The sequence below is a fragment of the Glycine soja genome, chromosome 10 (genome assembly GCF_004193775.1).
Source record: "Glycine soja cultivar W05 chromosome 10, ASM419377v2, whole genome shotgun sequence".
NCBI lineage: Eukaryota > Viridiplantae > Streptophyta > Magnoliopsida > Fabales > Fabaceae > Glycine > Glycine soja.
This window is the reverse complement of record NC_041011.1, coordinates 20,722,682-20,741,430: the sequence shown is the minus strand read 5'-3', so window position 1 is coordinate 20,741,430 and position 18,749 is coordinate 20,722,682. Positions and strand designations below refer to the sequence as shown.

General features: G+C 37.5%; 1 protein-coding gene across 1 annotated transcript; it reads left to right on the top strand.

Annotated features, from left to right (window-relative positions):
• The first annotated feature begins 17,289 nt into the window (after positions 1-17,289).
• LOC114371515 lies at positions 17,290-17,934 on the top strand. Its single transcript, XM_028328931.1, has 3 exons — positions 17,290-17,343; positions 17,435-17,508; positions 17,589-17,934. Exons 1-3 carry the CDS (start codon positions 17,290-17,292, stop codon positions 17,932-17,934), a joined length of 474 nt encoding a protein of 157 aa, XP_028184732.1.
• The last annotated feature ends 815 nt before the right edge of the window (positions 17,935-18,749 follow it).

Below are 18,749 nucleotides of genomic sequence, written 5' to 3'. Positions count from 1 at the left end.
CTTTGTTTTCTTGCTTGTGAGTTGCCATATAGGGAATTGGAATGGAGGATTGGTGCCATATCTTGAAGAATTTGAGTCAAGAATCAAGAGGCCAACCACCTTAAGAGCTATTGGACTAAGAAGCACTCCAAATTGAGTGAAACACTAAAGAGAGAATAGCCACCACAATTGAGGACTTTTTTCTTTGTAATTTTGTAATTGGCAATTTGCTTTGCTTTCAAATTTTGTAACAAAAAGGCCTTTCATTGGAAGTAAGTTGGGAGCCTCCGCTAGGTCACCCTACTTCCTTTTGTGTGTAATAATTTTAGGCAATTTTCCCTTAGGATACTGAGTGTTTTTTTGGGAACCTTAAATGAGGTCATCCAAACACTCTTAGGATCCGCCTAGTTTGCATTTCTTGCACTTTAATTTCTTGCTTACTTTCATAGCTTATTTCCTTTACCCTCCATTGTCAAACCGCCTAGATAGCTTGCCTTTTACCAATTAGTTTTTACCTTATCTTTCACACCTCTTTTAGTGTTTATTTTGGCTAGTTTCAACCATAGTTTCTTTTACCTTTTTTTCAAACCCCCAACAAGAAAGAACCATAACTTAGGAACCAACATGAGTCTTCATTCTTCATCTAGTGTTAATGGTGAGGGTTCTACTCCTAAGGATCCCTTGTATAAGATATTAGATGAGTTGAGATCCCTTAAGTTGTGGAAAGAAAAACAAGAGAGAAAAGAAAAAGGTAAAAAAAGAGTGGAAGAAATAAGTCAAGATGAAAGAGAGAAAATAAGAGAGGAAGAAAGAAGAAAAATAATGAAAGAAATGAAAAGAGAAAAACATGCCTCCTATAGTAGTCATGACTCTTGCAAGAGTTTAAGTGAAGAACTTAGTGACTATTATAGAGGGCGTCATAGTTCACATACTAAACATCACTCCCAAAGAAGAGAAAAGGATAGAAGGCCTTAAGAGGTTAACATTAGCCTCCCATATTTCCATGGAAAAGATAATGTTGAGGCTTACTTAGATTGGGAAATGAAAGTTGAACAACTCTTTGCTTGCCATCATATTAGCGAAGAGAGAAAAGTTCCATTGGCTACCCTTAGCTTTCAAGGGTATGCCCTCTATTGGTGGACTTCCCTTGTTAGGGAATGAAGAATTCATGGGGATCCTCCAGTAGAGTATTGGAATGATCTTAAGAGTGCCCTTAGGAAGAAACACATTCCCTCCTACTATGAAAGAGAGCTTATGGACAAGCTCCAAGGGCTTAGACAAGGGAGTATGAGTGTTGAAGAATATAGACAACAAATGGAACTACTCCTTTTAAGAGTTGGACTTAGGGAGGACGAAAGAACAAGCATAGCTAGGTTCCTTACTGGGCTTAATATGGAAGTGAGGGACAAGGTTGAACTCCTTCCATATAGGGACCTAGATGAGCTAGTCCAACTTTGTATAAGAGTGGAGCAAAAACTTAAAAGAAAGTTTACTTTAAAATCTTATGGCTCTCATTCTTATCCAAAGAAAGACCAAGGTCTAGGCATCTTAGGGGAAGCACCTTCTAAGCCCAATGATGATAAGGGGAAGAAAATAGAAAAGCAACCCCCTAAGGCTAGTATGCAAGAAAAGACTAGCTCTATAAAGTGCTTTAAATGTCTTGGAAGAGGACACATCACATCTCAATACCCCACCAAGAAAACCATGATTATGAGGAGCCAAGACATTTATAGTAGCCAATATGAGGCTACTACTTCACCTTCCTCTAGTGAAAGTGAAGAAGCAAAAAGGGAAGAATCTAGTGAAGAAATATACCCCCAAGAAGAAGGAAAACCTTTAATGGTTAAGGAGAAGTGTAAAGAGGTAAGTGTCTCCTCCAAGAGGTTAGCTAAGAAGGAAAGACATTTTGAAATAGAGACAAATATTAAAGAAATTTCCCTTCTTAGACAACCTCCACATTTTCTCCTTTATAAAAAGACACTTGTTAGCATTGCCACACCTCTTGGGCTTGAGTTTATTCCTCTAGTAAAGGAGTTGTTGGATGAGGGTTTGGTTTGCAAGAGCTTAAATCCTTGTGCTTTGTTGGTGCCCAAAATAGGTATTATTAGGCACCAAATCCCTAAAATAGGTGATTTGATGAATGTTTTGAGTGGTTCAACCCTCTTTTGTGAAATCACTCGTCCACCCAACAACTTCATGATTTGTGTACATAGAGACTCATTAGGTAGGTTTGTTCTTATTTTTAGTTTCAATACAAGTGAAATTTGAATTGAAATTGTGGAGCCAAACTTTGGAGCCAAAATTTCACTAATTATGATTAGTGAATTTTAGTTATGGTTCAGCCCACTAATCCAAGATCAATTCCAAGATTCTCCACTAAGTGTGCTTAGGTGTCATGAGGCATGTAAAGCATGAAGGACATGCACAAAGTGTGACTATATGATGTGGCAATGAGGTGTAGTAAGCAAATGCTCACCTCCCCCTCTAAAATTTAATTGGATTGGGCTTCTACCAATTCAATTAAATTTATTTCCAACCAGACACATCAAATATTCACTCAGTGCATGTGAAATTACAAAACTACCCCTAATACAAAAACTAGTCTAGGTGCCCTAAAATACAAGGGCTGAAAAATCCTATATTTCTAAGGTACCCTACCTACATTATGGAGCCCTAAATACAAGGCCCAAAAATAATGAAACCTTAATCTAATATTTACAAAGATAAGTGGGCTCGTACTTAGCCCATGGGCCCAAAATCTACCCTAAGACTCATAAGAACCCTAGGGCCTTGTCTTGCATCTCTGGCCCAATCTACTTGGAGTCTTCTATCCAATACCCTTGCGGGGTAGGATTGCATCAATGGGTGTGTGTAGCTAAGCTCTAGCTTCTTAAGGAGTTTTTCTCAAAGAAGCTTCTCATGGAAGTTTTCTTAAGAAAGCTTCTGAAGGAAGCTACCTAGTCTATAAATAGAAGCATGTGTAACACTTGTTGTAACTTTGATGAATGAGAGTCTTGTGAGACACAACTCAAAGTTCAACTTCTCTCCCTTTTTTTTCTTCCTTCAATTTCGTGCTCCCCCCTCTCTCTTTCTCTCCCTCTTTCTTTTCCTCCATTGAAGCATCCTCTCCAAGCTTCTTATCCAAGGCTAATCTTGGTGGTGAAGCTCCTTCTTCCATGGCTTATTCCCTAGTGGATGGCGCCTCCTCTCACCTCTTCTCCTTTGTCTTCCGCTGCATATCCATGGTGGAAAACCACCATTAAAGGACCTCATTGAAGCTCAAAGATCCAGCCTCCATAGAAGCTCCACAAGCAAGCTTCCATCAAGTGGTAATCAGAACACAAGAGCTTCAAGTTGGTGCTCCTTAAACCTCCATTAATTTTTGGCTTTACCTTCTCTTCCATTGTTGTTTCTTCATTTTTTCTCCATGTATCTCCTCACATGTCTTGTGCTAAATGTTGTTAACATGATTCTTTAGAATTTCTACCGATTAAACTTGCTATAGAAGCTAGATTTGATTTTCTATGGTTCAAATTTCTTGTTCTTGTTCTTGAACCATGAATTGTGTTTAGGTTCGTTTGAGTTTTGTCTTGTTATTTTTTGTGGCTGAAACCTAAACCATAAAATTCTTACAAAAATATTAAAGTAGAAGAAAACCTCAAAAATCTAGAGTGACTTGTTCACCTATTGCAGTTTTGTCATAGAAGTCATGTCTAGTCATGAAACTTGTCACATAAGATTTCTTATGTTGTGCTGAATTTTATTTTCTTGTTTCTTTGTCTAACTCATTTGTTCATGATTGTATGAAATTATTTTATCCTATTATTTGATTTGAGTCAAATCTTTCATGTTAATTAGTCCTTAACATCTTCATGCAAAATTCTTAGAGAGTCTTTGATTGTGAACCTTTTCTTGAACTTTTAGGTTTCCTTATGATTGTGTCTATTGTGAATTTGAGTTTTGGTGATTGAATTGCTGGCTGAAATGTTGATCCTAAGTGAATATTGAACTTCTAAAACTGTGGTAAACAATCCTAGTGAGTTCAACATACATAGGAAGGTTGAAAGTAAGCCCAAAGCAATCAATAAAACATGCTTAAGAAAAAATCGCTGGTGCTGGCAGCTTGGACATACAAAGTTGTAAAAATTACTGAGAATTGGTTACTTCGAATTTTGAGATGAAATTTTTACTGAATTTTCTAGACATCTGGAAAAAAGTTAGAAAAAAAGAAAAAAGGGATTTGGATAAGAGGAAAAAAATACGAAAATCACACAAGTTTGCAGGAAAATCAGTATCCAGAAAAAAAAAAAGGTGAAAGGGAAGTGTGCTTGTTGTTTTGGCTCAAAATTTATTCTATAATTGGTGCCTATGTTATACCAATCTTAGTTCTGAAATTTCAATTGAAAATTACTGTGAAAACAAGTGCCAAAGCTAGAGGTTTTTGGAGTCTTTTTTTTTCCAGTTTTTTTACTCTACTCTGGAGCCATTCTAAGTTTCTCTGAGTCCTAGCTTGCTTCTATGTCCTTTTCATTGCTTTAATTGTTGAATAATTCTTGAAAAATTGTCTTGTTAAAACTCCATTGGTTTATATTTCATTTCATTTCTTTTGGTCTTTGGTTATTGCTTGTCTCTTTGTTTCCTTGTTTGTGGGTTGCCATATAGGAAATTGGAATGAGGATTGGTGCCATCCCTTGAAGAATTTGAGTCAAGAAGCAAGGGGCCAACCACCTTAAGAGCTATTGGACTAAGAAGCACTCCAAATTGAGTGAATCACCAAAGAGAGAACAACCACCAAAATTAAGGATCGTTCTGTAATTTTGTAATTTGCAATTTAATTACCTTCATTGCTTTCAAGTTTTGTAACAAAAAGGCCTTTCATTGGAAGTGTGTTGGGAGCCTCCAATAGGTTACCAAACTTCCATTTGTGTGTAATAATTTTAGGCAATTTTTCCTTAGGATAGTGAGTGTTTTGTTGGGAACCTTGAATGTGGTCATTCAAACACCCTTAGGATTCACCTAGTTTACTTTTCTTGCTTACTTTCATAGCTTATTTCCTTTACCTTCCATTGTCAAACCGCCTAGATAGCTTTCCTTATACCAATTAGTTTTCTTACCTTATCTTTCACACCTCTTTTAGTGTTTATTTTGGCTAGTTTCAACCATAGTTTCTTTTACATTTTGTTTTCAAACCTCCAACAAGAAAGAACCACAACTTAGGAACCAACATGAGTCATCATTCATCTAGTGTTAATGGCGAGGGTACTAGTCATAAAGACCCTTTATCTAGAATCTTAGATGAGTTGAGTTCCCTCAAGTTATGGAAAGAAAAACAAGAGAGAAAAGAAAAAGGAAAAAAGAGAGTGGAAGAAATAAGTCAAGATGAAAGAAAGAAAATAAGAGAGGAAGAAAGAAGAAAAATAATGAAAGAAATGAAAAGAGAAAAACATGCCTCCTATAGTAGTTATAACTCTTGCAAGAGCCTAAGTGAAGAACTTCGTGACTATTATGAAGGAAGGCATATGTCACATCTTAGACCTCACTCCCATAGAAGAGAAAAGGAAAGAAAGCCTCCAGAGGCTAACATTAACCTCTCATACTTCCATGGGAAGGACAATGTAGAGGCTAACTTAGATTGGGAAATAAGGGTAGAGCAACAACTTAAAAAGAAGTCTACTTCATAATCTTATGGCTCTCACTCTTATCCAATGAAAGACCAAGGTCAAGGCATCTTAGGGGTGACACCTTCTAAGCCCAAAGATGATAAGGGGAATACAATAGAAAAGCAAGCCCCTAAGGCTAGTATGCAAGAGAAAACTAGTTCTATGAAGTTGTTTAAATGTCTTGGAAGAGGACACATTACTTCTCAATGCCCCACCACCAAAACCATGATTATGAGGGGCCAAGACATTTATAGTAGCCAAGATGAGGCTACTACTTCACCTTCCTCTTCTGAAAGTGAAGAAGCAAAAGGGGAAGAATCTAGTGAAGAAATCTACCCCCAAGAAGAAGGACAACCATTAGTGGTTAAAGAGAAGTGTAAGGAGGTAAGTGTCTCCTCCAAGAGTTTAGCTAAGAAGGAAACTCATTTTACAATAAAGACAAACATTAAAGAATCTTTCCCTCTTAGACAACCTCCACATTTTCTCTTTTGTAAAAAGACACTTGCAAGCATTGCCACACCTCTTGGGCTTGAGTTTATTCCTTAAGTAAAGAAGTTGTTTGATGAGGGTTTGGTTCACAAGAGCTTAAATCCTTATGCTTTGTTGGTTCCCAAAATAGGTATTATTAGGCGCCAAGTCCCTAAAATATGTGGTATGATGAATGTTTTGAACCCTCTTTTGTAAAATCACTCGTACACCTAACATCTTCATGGTGTGTGTACATAGGGACTCATTAGGTAGGTTTGTTCTTATTTTTTGTTTTAATACAAACTTAGGTACTCATATGGGAAACCTTAGGTTTGTCATACTTTTTGGTAGGAATAATCAACATGAAAATACAGAAAAATGTATGTTTTATTGCATTACTTTTCTTAATTTTTCATATAGTGATCAAGGGGTTCCCATGAACCCTAAGAGAATGAATGTCATTCCTGAGTGGCCCACTCCACCATGTATAAGAAAAATTTGGGGCTTCCATGACTTAAAAAACTTTTACAAAAGGTTTGTCCCATATATTTCTATACTTGTAGCACCGCTCATTGAGTTGGTGAGGAACCATGTTCCTTCATGGGAAGACGCCTAGGAAATGGGTTTTCAGACCTTACCTTACTTCAACATACCAAACACCACTAATACATATGTTTTTGTTCTTTTTACAGGTGTTGAGGGAAGGAGCCCAAAGTATGAAGAACCTCAAGATTTGAGGTAAAATCCTTTCCAAGGTGGAGGGAATGATGCAATCCTACCCCACAAGGGCATTGGATAGAAGACTCCAAGTAGATTGGGTCAGAGATCCATGGGAAGGCCCTAGGGTTCTTATGAGCCTTAGGGTAGATTTCGAGCCCATGGGCTAAGTATGAGCCCGCTTATCTTTGTAAATATTATAATAGGTTTTTCCTTCGTTTGGCCATTCTAGTAATATAGGGTTTTAGCCTTGTATTTCGAGGCATTTTGAGTAGTCTTTGTATTAGGGAATTTTTTGTATTTTCATGTATTTTTTCATGGGGGTGAGCTTAGCTATTATAGGGGGTGTGTAGCTAAGCTCTAGCTTCTCGTCTCAAGGAGGTGAGCTTAGCTATTAGAGAGGTGTGTGTAGCTAAGCTCTAGCTTCTTTAGGAATCTTCTTAAGGAAGCTTCTCAAGGAGGTGAGCTTAGTTATGAGAGGGGTGTGTGTAGCTAAGCTCTAGCTTCTCAAGGAAGTTTTCTCAAAGAAGCTTCTCAAGGAAGTTTTCTCAAGAAAGCTTCTCAAGGAAGCTACCTAGTCTATAAATAGAAGCATGTGTAACACTTGTTGTAACTTTGATGAATGAGAGTCTTGTGAGACACAACTCAAAGTTCAACTTCTCTCCCTTTTTTTTCTTCCTTCAATTTCGTGCTCCCCCCTCTCTCTTTCTCTCCCTCTTTCTTTTTCTCCATTGAAGCATCCTCTCCAAGCTTCTTATCCAAGGCTCATCTTGGTGGTGAAGCTCCTTCTTCCAGGCTTATTCCCTAGTGGATGGCGCCTCCTCTCACCTCTTCTCCTTTGTCTTTTGCTGCATCTCCATGGTGGAAAACGACCATTAAAGGACCTCATTGAAGCTCAAAGATCCAACCTCCATAGAAGCTACACAAGCAAGCTTCCATCAAATTGGGCTACAAGTTTGGGCTTTGTTTTGTGTAATTAGTTTAATTAGGTAGGTTAGATGGGCCTAATCAAGGTCCATCCATTCCTTTTGAGTAGTCACTCTATATATTAGTTTTATTTAGTTATTTAGTTACTTAATTTTGTAAAAAATAGAATTAGTTACTTATTGTGCAAAATTTCTCTTTTCTCCCTTTTTCTGTCAACTGTTCTCCATTCTTCCTCCTCTTTCCACTTCTGTTCTACCATTTTCTTGCACAAAGGTTCATGGCTTTTGAAATGGTGATTATTATGGAGGACTAAACAATTAATCAATCCAAGGATCCACTCCAAGCAAAGGTGAATTTGAGTTCTGGTTTAGTATTTTTAATCTTTGTGAATGTTCATCTTTCTCTTCAATCCTATTTTTTATTTTTATTTTTATGAGTATGATTATGTTTAGGATTGAAAATGGATTAGATTATGGATTCATTTCCTAATTGTGAAATTTAATCACAGATTGTTTGGATGATTTTCCATCCTAATTTGCGATATCAAATAATTTAGAGATTGATTGGATTGAACTTTCTCTAATGCATTTGACTGAACTTTCACATAGAACATCATTCATAATAACTATGACCATTTGATTTGCATTGGTTTGGTGAATTTGATTAATGTTATCAAACTTGATTTGTGTTCTATTTTTGTTTCATTCTGTTTCTTCAACTCTATTTTTGTATTTTCGCATTCTTTTACAATCGCCTACAATTTATTTGATGAAATTCCCCCTTTCTATTATAAGTGAATGAATTTATGAACCATATTGAATCATATTGCTAACTTCGATCTAGGTTAATTTTTTACTGCAGATTCCTAGTTTTATTTGTTTTTGGAACGATTCAACATTCGTTATCAAAACTGGCGTCATTGTTGGGGATATGATTCATTATGTGCCAACCTTGATTCACTCATAACTGACAATAGCAGAGTAGTATAGCTTTTCATCTTTCTATTGGAAAAAGAAAAATTAATATACATTTCTGCATGTTGTGCATGTTCTGTTCTGCATGTTATGCATAAGGTTCTAATCATATTGTGCACTTTGCATTCAATAACTATTTGGCATATTACATTGGTCTTGTTAGTATTGTTATATAGAATCGGTGTAGCAGCATAATAGAGTAGTAGTAGAGTGTAAAATAGAGGAGTAGTGTAGTGAAAATAGAGTAGTAGTGTAGAGAGTAGTGTGTGCATTGTGTAGTGTATTTGGTGTCACAAAAGTGAACTATCCTGTGGAGTTTGTTTGTGTAACTTGGTGTCCAAAGTTTATCCCTTATTCTAAGAAAAAATCACCCCTTTGGGTTAAAGTTGCCAAATTCTACCTCTAACTATGAGCTTTACCGATAGGGGCAATTTGGTCATTTCATAGGAAACTATCTCAGAATAGGCTGAAACTTTGTCATAATGTCGAAAAAATTCATATATCAAGGTGCCCTTGTAAGGGAATGGGCATTGGGGGTCATTTTGGCCAAATTCATTAATCTAGACCACTTTTGGAATTCCTTTTCTATTTTTACGATTTTAAAAAATCACCAAAAATTAAAAATGATTTTTAGACATTTATCATGGTGTTTTGGAATTTCTTAAAAAAAATTTGAGGCAGATTTCCATTTTTTGTATCATTTCAGCATATACTGTGAATAATGTTTTGTGTAGTGTAGTTGTCTGTATTTCTGTTTGTGTTGTCATTGATGAGCTTATCTGAGCATGACTAGGTCCAAATCAGGTGACTTGCATCCATATGATTTTGAGATAGATAACATATTTCATAGGTTGAGTAGAAATAATTGGAGTAGAAGTGTAGCTGTGCATGATAGTGTAGTTTTGGATAGTAGTGTAGTGCATACAAATTCATTGTTGGCTATATTTCTGATTCTGTTCCTAAGCCTATTTTTATTATTCTTAAAAAAATAGTGTTGATATAATGGTTGATAACAACCAAACTCTTAAGGAATTGGCTACACCAGATGTTGTGTACCAACTTTGGTGTATTCAATATCTTGAGATGCCAAAGTTTCATGGTCTTGGAGGTGAAGATCCATACAAGCATTTGAAGGAGTTTCCTGTAATGTGTTCTACCATGCGACCACATGACATTCATGAAGATTATGTGAAGATGAAGGCATTTCCATTCTCTTTGGATGGTATGGTTAAGGACTGGTTGTACCTTCAACCAGATACTATCAACACTTGGACTAATACGAAGAGAAGATTCTTAGAGAAGTTCTTCCTTGCATCTAGAACAACATCCATCCGAAAAGAAATTTGTGGCATAAGGTAGCAACCTAGAGAGACATTATATGACTACTGGGGGAGATTCAACAAGTTGTGTGCTTCCTGTCCTCACCATCAAACCAATGAGCAATTGTTAATCCAGTATTTCTATGGAGGGCTGATATTAATGGAAAAAAGTATGATTGATACAGCTAGTGGAGGTGCTTTAATGGACAAGACTCCTATTGCTGCCAGATAATTGATTTCCAACATGGTAGCAAATTATCAGCAATTTGGTACTAGAGTTGCTACACCATCTAGAACTGATGCAAGTGAAGTTTCTATTTCTATTGTTGCTGACAATTAGAGTCCGGAGAATAAACTTACATAGTTGACATCCCTGTGAGGCAACTAGCCATTGGTCAATAGTTGAATGTGATGGTAGCAAATCAACCAAGGTTGTGTGGTATATGTTGTGCTCCTAATCATCCAACAGAGCTCATCTCGCTAAGTGAGAATGCACTTTTGGCGCTATGTGTGACTTTTCGCGCTAAGCGTAAACCTTTCTCGGGTTAGGATTTGTTTTAAGTGCAAAAATTCATGCCGAATGCAATTCCTATTGCGCTAAGCGTGACAATTTACGCTCAACGCAATTCCTTCTCGGGTTGGAATTGTGCTTAACACGCTTCTCGCGGTTGTACTAGAACAGGTTTTGGTAAAACTTGAAGATGTGGGTTATAAACCTACATTCCAAATTTGAAGTCAATCCAACGGTTAACGAAATCAGGATCGCGGTTTTACCAGAACATGTTTAGGTAAAACTTGAAATCTCATAATTTCGACTTAAGTCAATAAAACTCCACATAATTCAACATCCATATCAAGCAAATCACACACGACTAATTCACACATTACCTTAACTCATCCAAGTCAATCACATAATCAAATAACAGGAGAAATACATTTAAACATCGATTTATAGTTAGCGAAATTTCAAGGCGTTACATTCCACACTCCAGGAAGCAAAACAAGTTGCTGATAATTCTGCCATGCAACCTGGACAACCATTCAGACCTCAACACCATAAATATAATCCTTACTCCAACACCTACAATTCTGGTTGGAGATATCATCTGAACTTGAGGTATGGTCCTGGTCCACAACAGTAGCAACACCACACATAATAGCATCCATTCAAACAATGACAGTTTCAACCTTCCACCAGCAAATATCAAGCTCTTCCTTTTAGACAACAACAACAACAATTGCAGCAGTCTACACCTCCACCTGCACAACCTGTGCAAAATAGCAGTTCTGAACCTTCCTTGGAAGAGCTGATGAAGCAAATGGCCACCAACAACATTCAATTTTAGTAGAATGTGAGTGCAACCTTCCAAGACCTGCAGACTTGGATTGGACCGTTAGCTACAACCGTCAATCAATTGCAGCAACAGGGTTCTGGAAACATTCCTGCACAACCAATTATCAATCCAAAAGGGAATGTGAGTGCTATTACCTTGAGGAGTGGCAAAGAGCTTCCAAAGCCAACAGATGCTGGTGCCAAAATTCATGATAGTTCTAAAACAAATTATGCACCAAAATAGATCCCTCTACCTTTTCCTTCTAGATCCATTTCTGCAAAGAAAATGGAGCTTGATTCTGATCTTCTTGAGATTTTGAGGAGCCTGGAAGTCCATATTCCCCTCTCGAATGGAATTAAACAGATTCCAAAGTATGCAAAGTTCTTGACGGATTTGTGTACTCATAAGAGGAAGCTGAAGGGAAATGAGCAAGTGAAGTTGGGGAGAAATGTTTCTGCACTTATACAGAGCAAAGATGTTGCTGCCATTCCACCATCCACCTCGACACATAAGTGCAAAGATCCTGACACTTTTACTATCCCTTATACCATTGGAGATTGCACTTTCACAAATACCATGCTTGACCTTGGAGCTTTCATTAATGTCATGCCGACATCAGTTTACAAATCATTACATTTGGGTGATTTAAAACCCACTGGTGTTGTTATCCATCTAGCCAACTGGAGTGTTGTGATTCCACTTGGAATCATTGAAGATGTGTTGTTGCAAGTTAAGGATTTGATTTTTCCAGTAGATTTTTACATTTTGGATATGGAGAATGAGTCTTCCAGCCATGGGTCCACATTGATCATAGGGAGACCATTTTTTATGACACCCAGTACAAAAATTGATGTGTATGTAGGGAATATTTCCATGGAGTTTAGTGATGCTTTTGTGCATTTCGACATTTTTGAGGCCATGAGACATCCGATAGAGGAACATTCTGTTTTCCTTGTAGATATCATTGATGATGTAGTAGATAGTGTAGATATTTGTATGGATTTACTTTCTGATTTTTATGACTTTGATCTTAGTTCTTTTGATTGTACTTATGATGATTCTGATGAGTCTGCTACTGTCTATAGTATTTGAGATTTCTTTTGTAATTCATTTTGATTGTGATGCAGGTACAAGTTTGATCCTCCTAGTTCTCTTTCACCAGTCGTTAACCTTCCCTTGCCTTCCATCGTTCAACAACCTTCCTTGGAGCTGAAATCGCTACCTTTGCACCTTAAGTATGCATATTTAGATGATGCTTAGAAGCTTCCAGTCATTATATCAAGTAGCCTTTCACTTGAGCATGAGAATAAGTTGTTGCGTGTTTTGAGAGGCCACGAAAAGGCCATTGGGTGGACACTTATTGACCTTCCTAGAATAAATCCTTGCATATGCATGCATCAGATACTTTTGGAGGATGATTCTAGGCCTATAAGGCAAGCACAAAGGAGGTTGAATCCCACCATTCTTGATGTGCTAAAGAAGGAGGTGGTGAAACTACTAGTTACAGGGATCATTTATCCCATTTTAGATAGCACTTGGGTTTTACTTGTCAAAGTGGTCCCTAAGAAGTTGGGCATCACTGTTGTGAGGAACCAGGATAATGAGTTGATCCTGACTAGACTGGCCAACACTTGGCGAGTTTGCATTGATTATAGGAGACTAAACTTGACAACTCGCAAGGATCATTTTCCTCTCCCATTCATTGATCAGGTTCTGGAGAGGTTGGTAGGTAAATCACATTATTGCTTTCTTGATGGTTTTTCAGGTTACATGCAGATTCATATTAATCCAGAGGACTAGCATAAGACCAAATTCACTTGTCCATTTAGCACATTTACCTACACCAGGATGCCATTTGGCCTATGCAACGCTTTTGACACCATCCAAAGGTGTGTGGTGAGTATCTTTTCTGATTTATTAGAGAGTTGCATGTTTGGATAGCCTCTCTAGAGTTCTTGACAGATGCATTGAGACTAACCTTGTTCTTAACTTTGAAAAATACCATTTTATGGTCCATGAAGGTATAGTCTTAGGGCATTTGGTCTCTAGTAGGTGTAACGACCCGCCTCGTCGCTACAATATCATCACTCTAATAACTCAAGAAATTAAATTCTTTTTCTTTCTTTTATGAAAACTCCATAAACTTGCTTATGAAAATCATAATAAATTTGAATTTCACAAATATATATATATATATATATATATATATATATATATATATATATATATGTGTGTGTGTGTGTGTGTGTGTGTGTGTGTGTGTCCCCAAACACGCACCAATGTATAACCGAATACATGAATATTAATATAGTAGTTCAGTACACATCATATACATAATGAAGATTAAATCAGTTTGAACATATAATTAAATATGTGATTTACATCCTTAATCCAACAAAAGAAATCATGAACCAACTATGGAGGAGTTGATTAACAAAACACAACTCTCTCCCAAAATAATCCCAACGTCATCACGTCGGCTTGGCAGCTCCTCAACAGAATCTCACTTCCTGCACCCTACTGCTGTCATTCTGCTCCCACGAACAAGGTTCGTGATCATCACAGGTATCAACCACATGATACAAAATTGCAAGGGTGAGTTCATTATAAAAAGAACCAATGCTAAAACCAAATAATCACATTTAGCAAGAAAACATAAGCAAACATCATGAGCTTACACAACATTCATTATTCAACAACTCACATTCAACAATTATTCATCAAACACATTCAACAATTATTCATCATCCATCCATGGATCCAATCAAGACTGCTCAAAATGATGCATGCACCTGACCTCAACTCTCAGATGCAATACGGTACATACCGTATCCAATACCAAGGAAATAGCCCCAAGCGTGTCTACACGACACCTCACTTAGGAAACCATGCAGTATTTGTCGAGGCCACCCAGTCGTGCACCGTAACTCCCCCCCTACGTGATCAACCTTGGGGCCACAAGGAGTTCCCTACTAGATGACACACCCCCTAGTACAAAGTACATACTGCCACAATTTATACTATTTCCCATGTCATATGAGGTATGAAACATGGGCATCATCAAGTACAATGACCATGGATGAATTAAAGCTCCTAAGCATCCCCTCGAAAATGCTTAGATTCTTTAACCACTCTATTTTCCCACACAAGGGACATCCGACAAGGCCAATGCACCCCGCCACGAACATACACAACATGCACCTGTCAATGCATTTCCAACATCACCAACATTCCATTTCAATGACATCACCAATAACCACAACAACCTCATTCCATATTGACATAGCCATCAATAATAACATCAATTCATGTTGACATGATCATCATTAGCAACGTCATCTCAAATCAATATCATCGTAAATATCAACATCACCACATATCAATTAAAGTCACCAATAGAAACATTAATAATAAGTCGCATTCCGCATATAAATATATTTTCCATGGCTGAGGTTCACATTCCCCAGGTCTTCAAACAACACAAGTTTAATAAACAATAATGTTATTCATCAACAATAGATATATCACATCCCATTTGTTAAAAACATAGTTTTTCTTGAAAACCAACATTCACATCAATACCAAATGTATCACATCCCATTGGTTAAAACCATAGTTTTCTTGAAAGAAAATCAGCATGCAACAGGGACAGGCAGATTCTCATAGCTAGGTTCCCTAACCCTAACTATGGTGTCAAAACGGTAAATTTTATAATAACTCCCCTCACCTATCGTGAGCTCTCCGTCGGTTCCTCTTTGTGTTACTCAAAGGTCTTTCTCGTTCATGCTCGTTTGTCCAAACGCAAGTCTCTATATGCCAAAATGAAGGAATTTTAGCATAGGTTTCAAAAACAAGGTCAAAGGCAACATTTGGGGTCAAATACCACTGTCAAAACATAAAGGGCTGAGGGGTATTTCGGGTTCTACAGAAAAGAAACATCTTTTTGAAATTCTGATCACGCCAATGCGACCGGGGTTCAATGAATGCCACAAAAATAACCTCAATGTTATAAAAAGATAACTTTTACAATGTCTCATTCTCTAGGGTTTTTCAAAGGAACTCAAACTAGCTAGGAGAAGGCTTAGAAGTCAAGATTACCTCAGAGAAACTATGAAATGGAGGATTGAAGGATTTTCTCCATCGAATCTTCAAGGAGGATTCTAAGGATTCCGCTCCGATTAAAGTGTTCCTCTTGGTGTGGGGGTCCAACGGCAAGCAACGACGGCTTACGACGGCCACCAATGGTCTTGGGTGGTGAAAAATGAGGTGTGCGTTTTTGGAGAAGAGGAGAGTGAAAATCATGTTTTTCATGCTGAAGACGTATTTATAACCTGCAAATTTTACTTAGCGGGCCTGTCACGCTAAGCTGAAGTCCACTTCTTGCGCTTAGTGTAAGAATTTAGGCTTAGCACAACCCCCTCTGCACTAGGGCTCCCTTAGCGCACCTTTGGGCCACTCAGCGCAATTCCCCTTGGTTGGAATTGGGCTTAGTGCAGCTTTGGGCCGCTCAGCACAATTCCCCTCAGTTGGAATTGGGCTTAGCACAGCTTTGGGCCGCTCAGCACAATTCCCCTTGGTTGGAATTGCGCTTAGCGCGCCATTCTCGCTTTGCGGAAGACCAAAATTATTATTTTCAAAATCCCAACGGTCAGACTGTAGAAATATATCTTAGAGAGATTCAGAAAAAATTTGAATACGATCCAACGGTTAACGAATCCGGTATCACGATTTCACTGAACTAGGTTTTGGTAAAATCTAAAATCTCATAATTTCAACTTTGCTCAACAAAACTCCACATAATTCAACATCCACATCAAGAAATTCACACATGACTAGTTCAAGGCATACTTCAACTCATTCAAGTCTATCATATAGTCAAATAACACAATAAATACAATTAAACATCGATTTATAACTTATAATATCTCAGGGTGTTACAGTAGGGGTATTGAGGTCGATAAGGACAAAGATTGATGTTATTACTTCTCTTCCTTACTCCGCTTCTGTACGGGAAGTATGTTCTTTTCTTGGACATGATCGTTTTTATAGGAGATTCATCCAAGATTTTAGCAAGATTGCCCTACCATTGCCCAAGCTTCTTTAGAAGGATGTAGATTTTGGGCTTGACCAGCCTTGTAGAGAGGCATTTGAGGAGTTGACGATGAGGCTTACCACTTCTCCCATCATGTAGCCACCAGATTGGGAACTTCCATTTGAGCTCATGTGTGATGCCTCTAATCATGCCCTTAGGTCTGTTTTGTCACAGGGAGTTGATAGACTATCATATGTTATTGCTTATGCTTCAGGCACTCTGGATGCAACCCAAGTCAACTACACCACCAACAAAAATGAGATTTTAGCTATTGTTTTGGCACTAGATAAATTCAGATCTTTTTTGCTTTGCTCTCATATTATTGTCTATACTGACCATGCAACCTTGAGGTACCTGTTGAAAAAGTCTGTTGCTAAACTAGATTGATCAGGTGGATGCTTCTTCTTTAGGAGTTTGATATTGAGATCAAAGATAGGAGTGGTGCAGAAAATGTGGTGGCTGGTCATTTGAGCAGGATTAAGGGAACTGTTGACTCCTTCCCTACTGGGGATAACTTCCCTGATGAGCATTTGATGCAATTGCATTCATCACATGTTGCACCTTGGTTTGCTAATATTGTGAATTTCATTGTTGCAGTTGTTTTTCCACCGCATGCATCTAGGTCTCAAATAGATAAACTTAAGAGTGATGCCAAATACTATGTGTGGGATGATCCTGACTTGTGGAGGTTTGGTAGTGACCAAGTGATTCGTAGGTGTATGCCTGATCATGAGATTTAGTCTATTCTACAGTTCTATCATGTCACACCTACTGGTGGTCATTTTGGTCCTCAATGGACCGCTAGGAGGATCTTAGACTATGGGTTCTATTGGCCCACCATTTTCAGAGATGCTCATCATTTTTCCACCACCTGTGAGTAGTGTCAGAGAGCGAGAGGGACCATTACACATACGCATGAGATGCCTAATTTACCCATTATTTTTTTGAGATTTTTTATGTTTAGGGTATTGATTTCATGGGTCATTTTCCTGTTTCTCATGGTTTTTTATATATCTCACTTGTTGATTATGCTTCCAGGTGGGTTGAAGCTAAGGCCACCAGAACTAATGATAAAGTTGTTGTGTATTTTATGGAACTAACATTTTTTGTGGGTTTAGTGTGCCTAGAGCCATTATCAGTGACCAAGGGAGCCACCTTTCGGTGGAGATTAAGCATTGTGCGTATTGGGCGGTGAAAAGTTGTAACATGGCATTTGATGAAGTGGGTATGGAAAGGAAGCTTCAATTACAAGAACTTGAGGAGATCCACTTAGAAGCCTATGAGAACTCCAAGATTTACAAGGAGAAAGTGAAGAGGTTTCATGACTCTAGGATTCTTAGGAAGGAGTTCCATATTGGCCAAAAAGTGCTCTTGTTTATCTTTTGCCTCAAGCTTATTTCCAGTAAACTTCGATCTAGATGGAATGGACCTTTTGTTATTACTAATGTTTTTTCCATGGTGTAATTGATATTAAAAATGAAGTTACAGGCAAAGTCTTCTAAGTGAATGGTTCCAACTCAAGCTTTTTCATGAGGAATTTGTGGCAGACCTCTCTCTGGTCTTGCCAATTTTATGTGATGATGTGCCTTGGATGACACTTGAGGAGTTTCCTTCCTTTTTCTTTTATATGTTGTCTCTTTGTTTGCATTTCATTACATGTTCACATTGAGGACAATATGCATTTCAAGTGTGGGGGAAGGGTTTAGAAAAATCTGTTTTCTATTTTCTATTTTCTATTTTACTATTTCTGTTGTTATTTCTATTTCTATATTCTATTTCAATTTTTGTGTCTATATATATTTTCTGTTTCTATTTAGATGTATTTTGTTCTGTCTATTTTTCTGTATCCATGTGTTGTTTTTGTTTTGTTGTTGTTTTGTTCTTTTACTGTTTTTACATTATAAAAAAATAATACAGATTTTACAGCTGCTGTTTTCTAATGCTTTTATTGAATTTAGTCACTTTCTCATGTTTTTCATAGGATTTCTAACTTGCATAAATTGTGAGATATGTATCATTTTTAGTTGAGAGGTTTCATGCTTGATGTGAACCATTGTTGCAATTGTGGAAGTTATAAGCAGGCTTTGAAATTTTGAGGTGGATCATGTGTGATAGAATGATGCCTTGTGAGTTTTTGGGACTTTGTTGATGGATTGCATTATTCCATTCATGCTCTTTCATGTGTGATTTCACCCTTTGACTAGATTACTCTAGGTTTAGCCTTGCTTCTGTTGTCATTCCTTGTTGCGCATGCATTGATTGAGATGATTTAGGCCTTC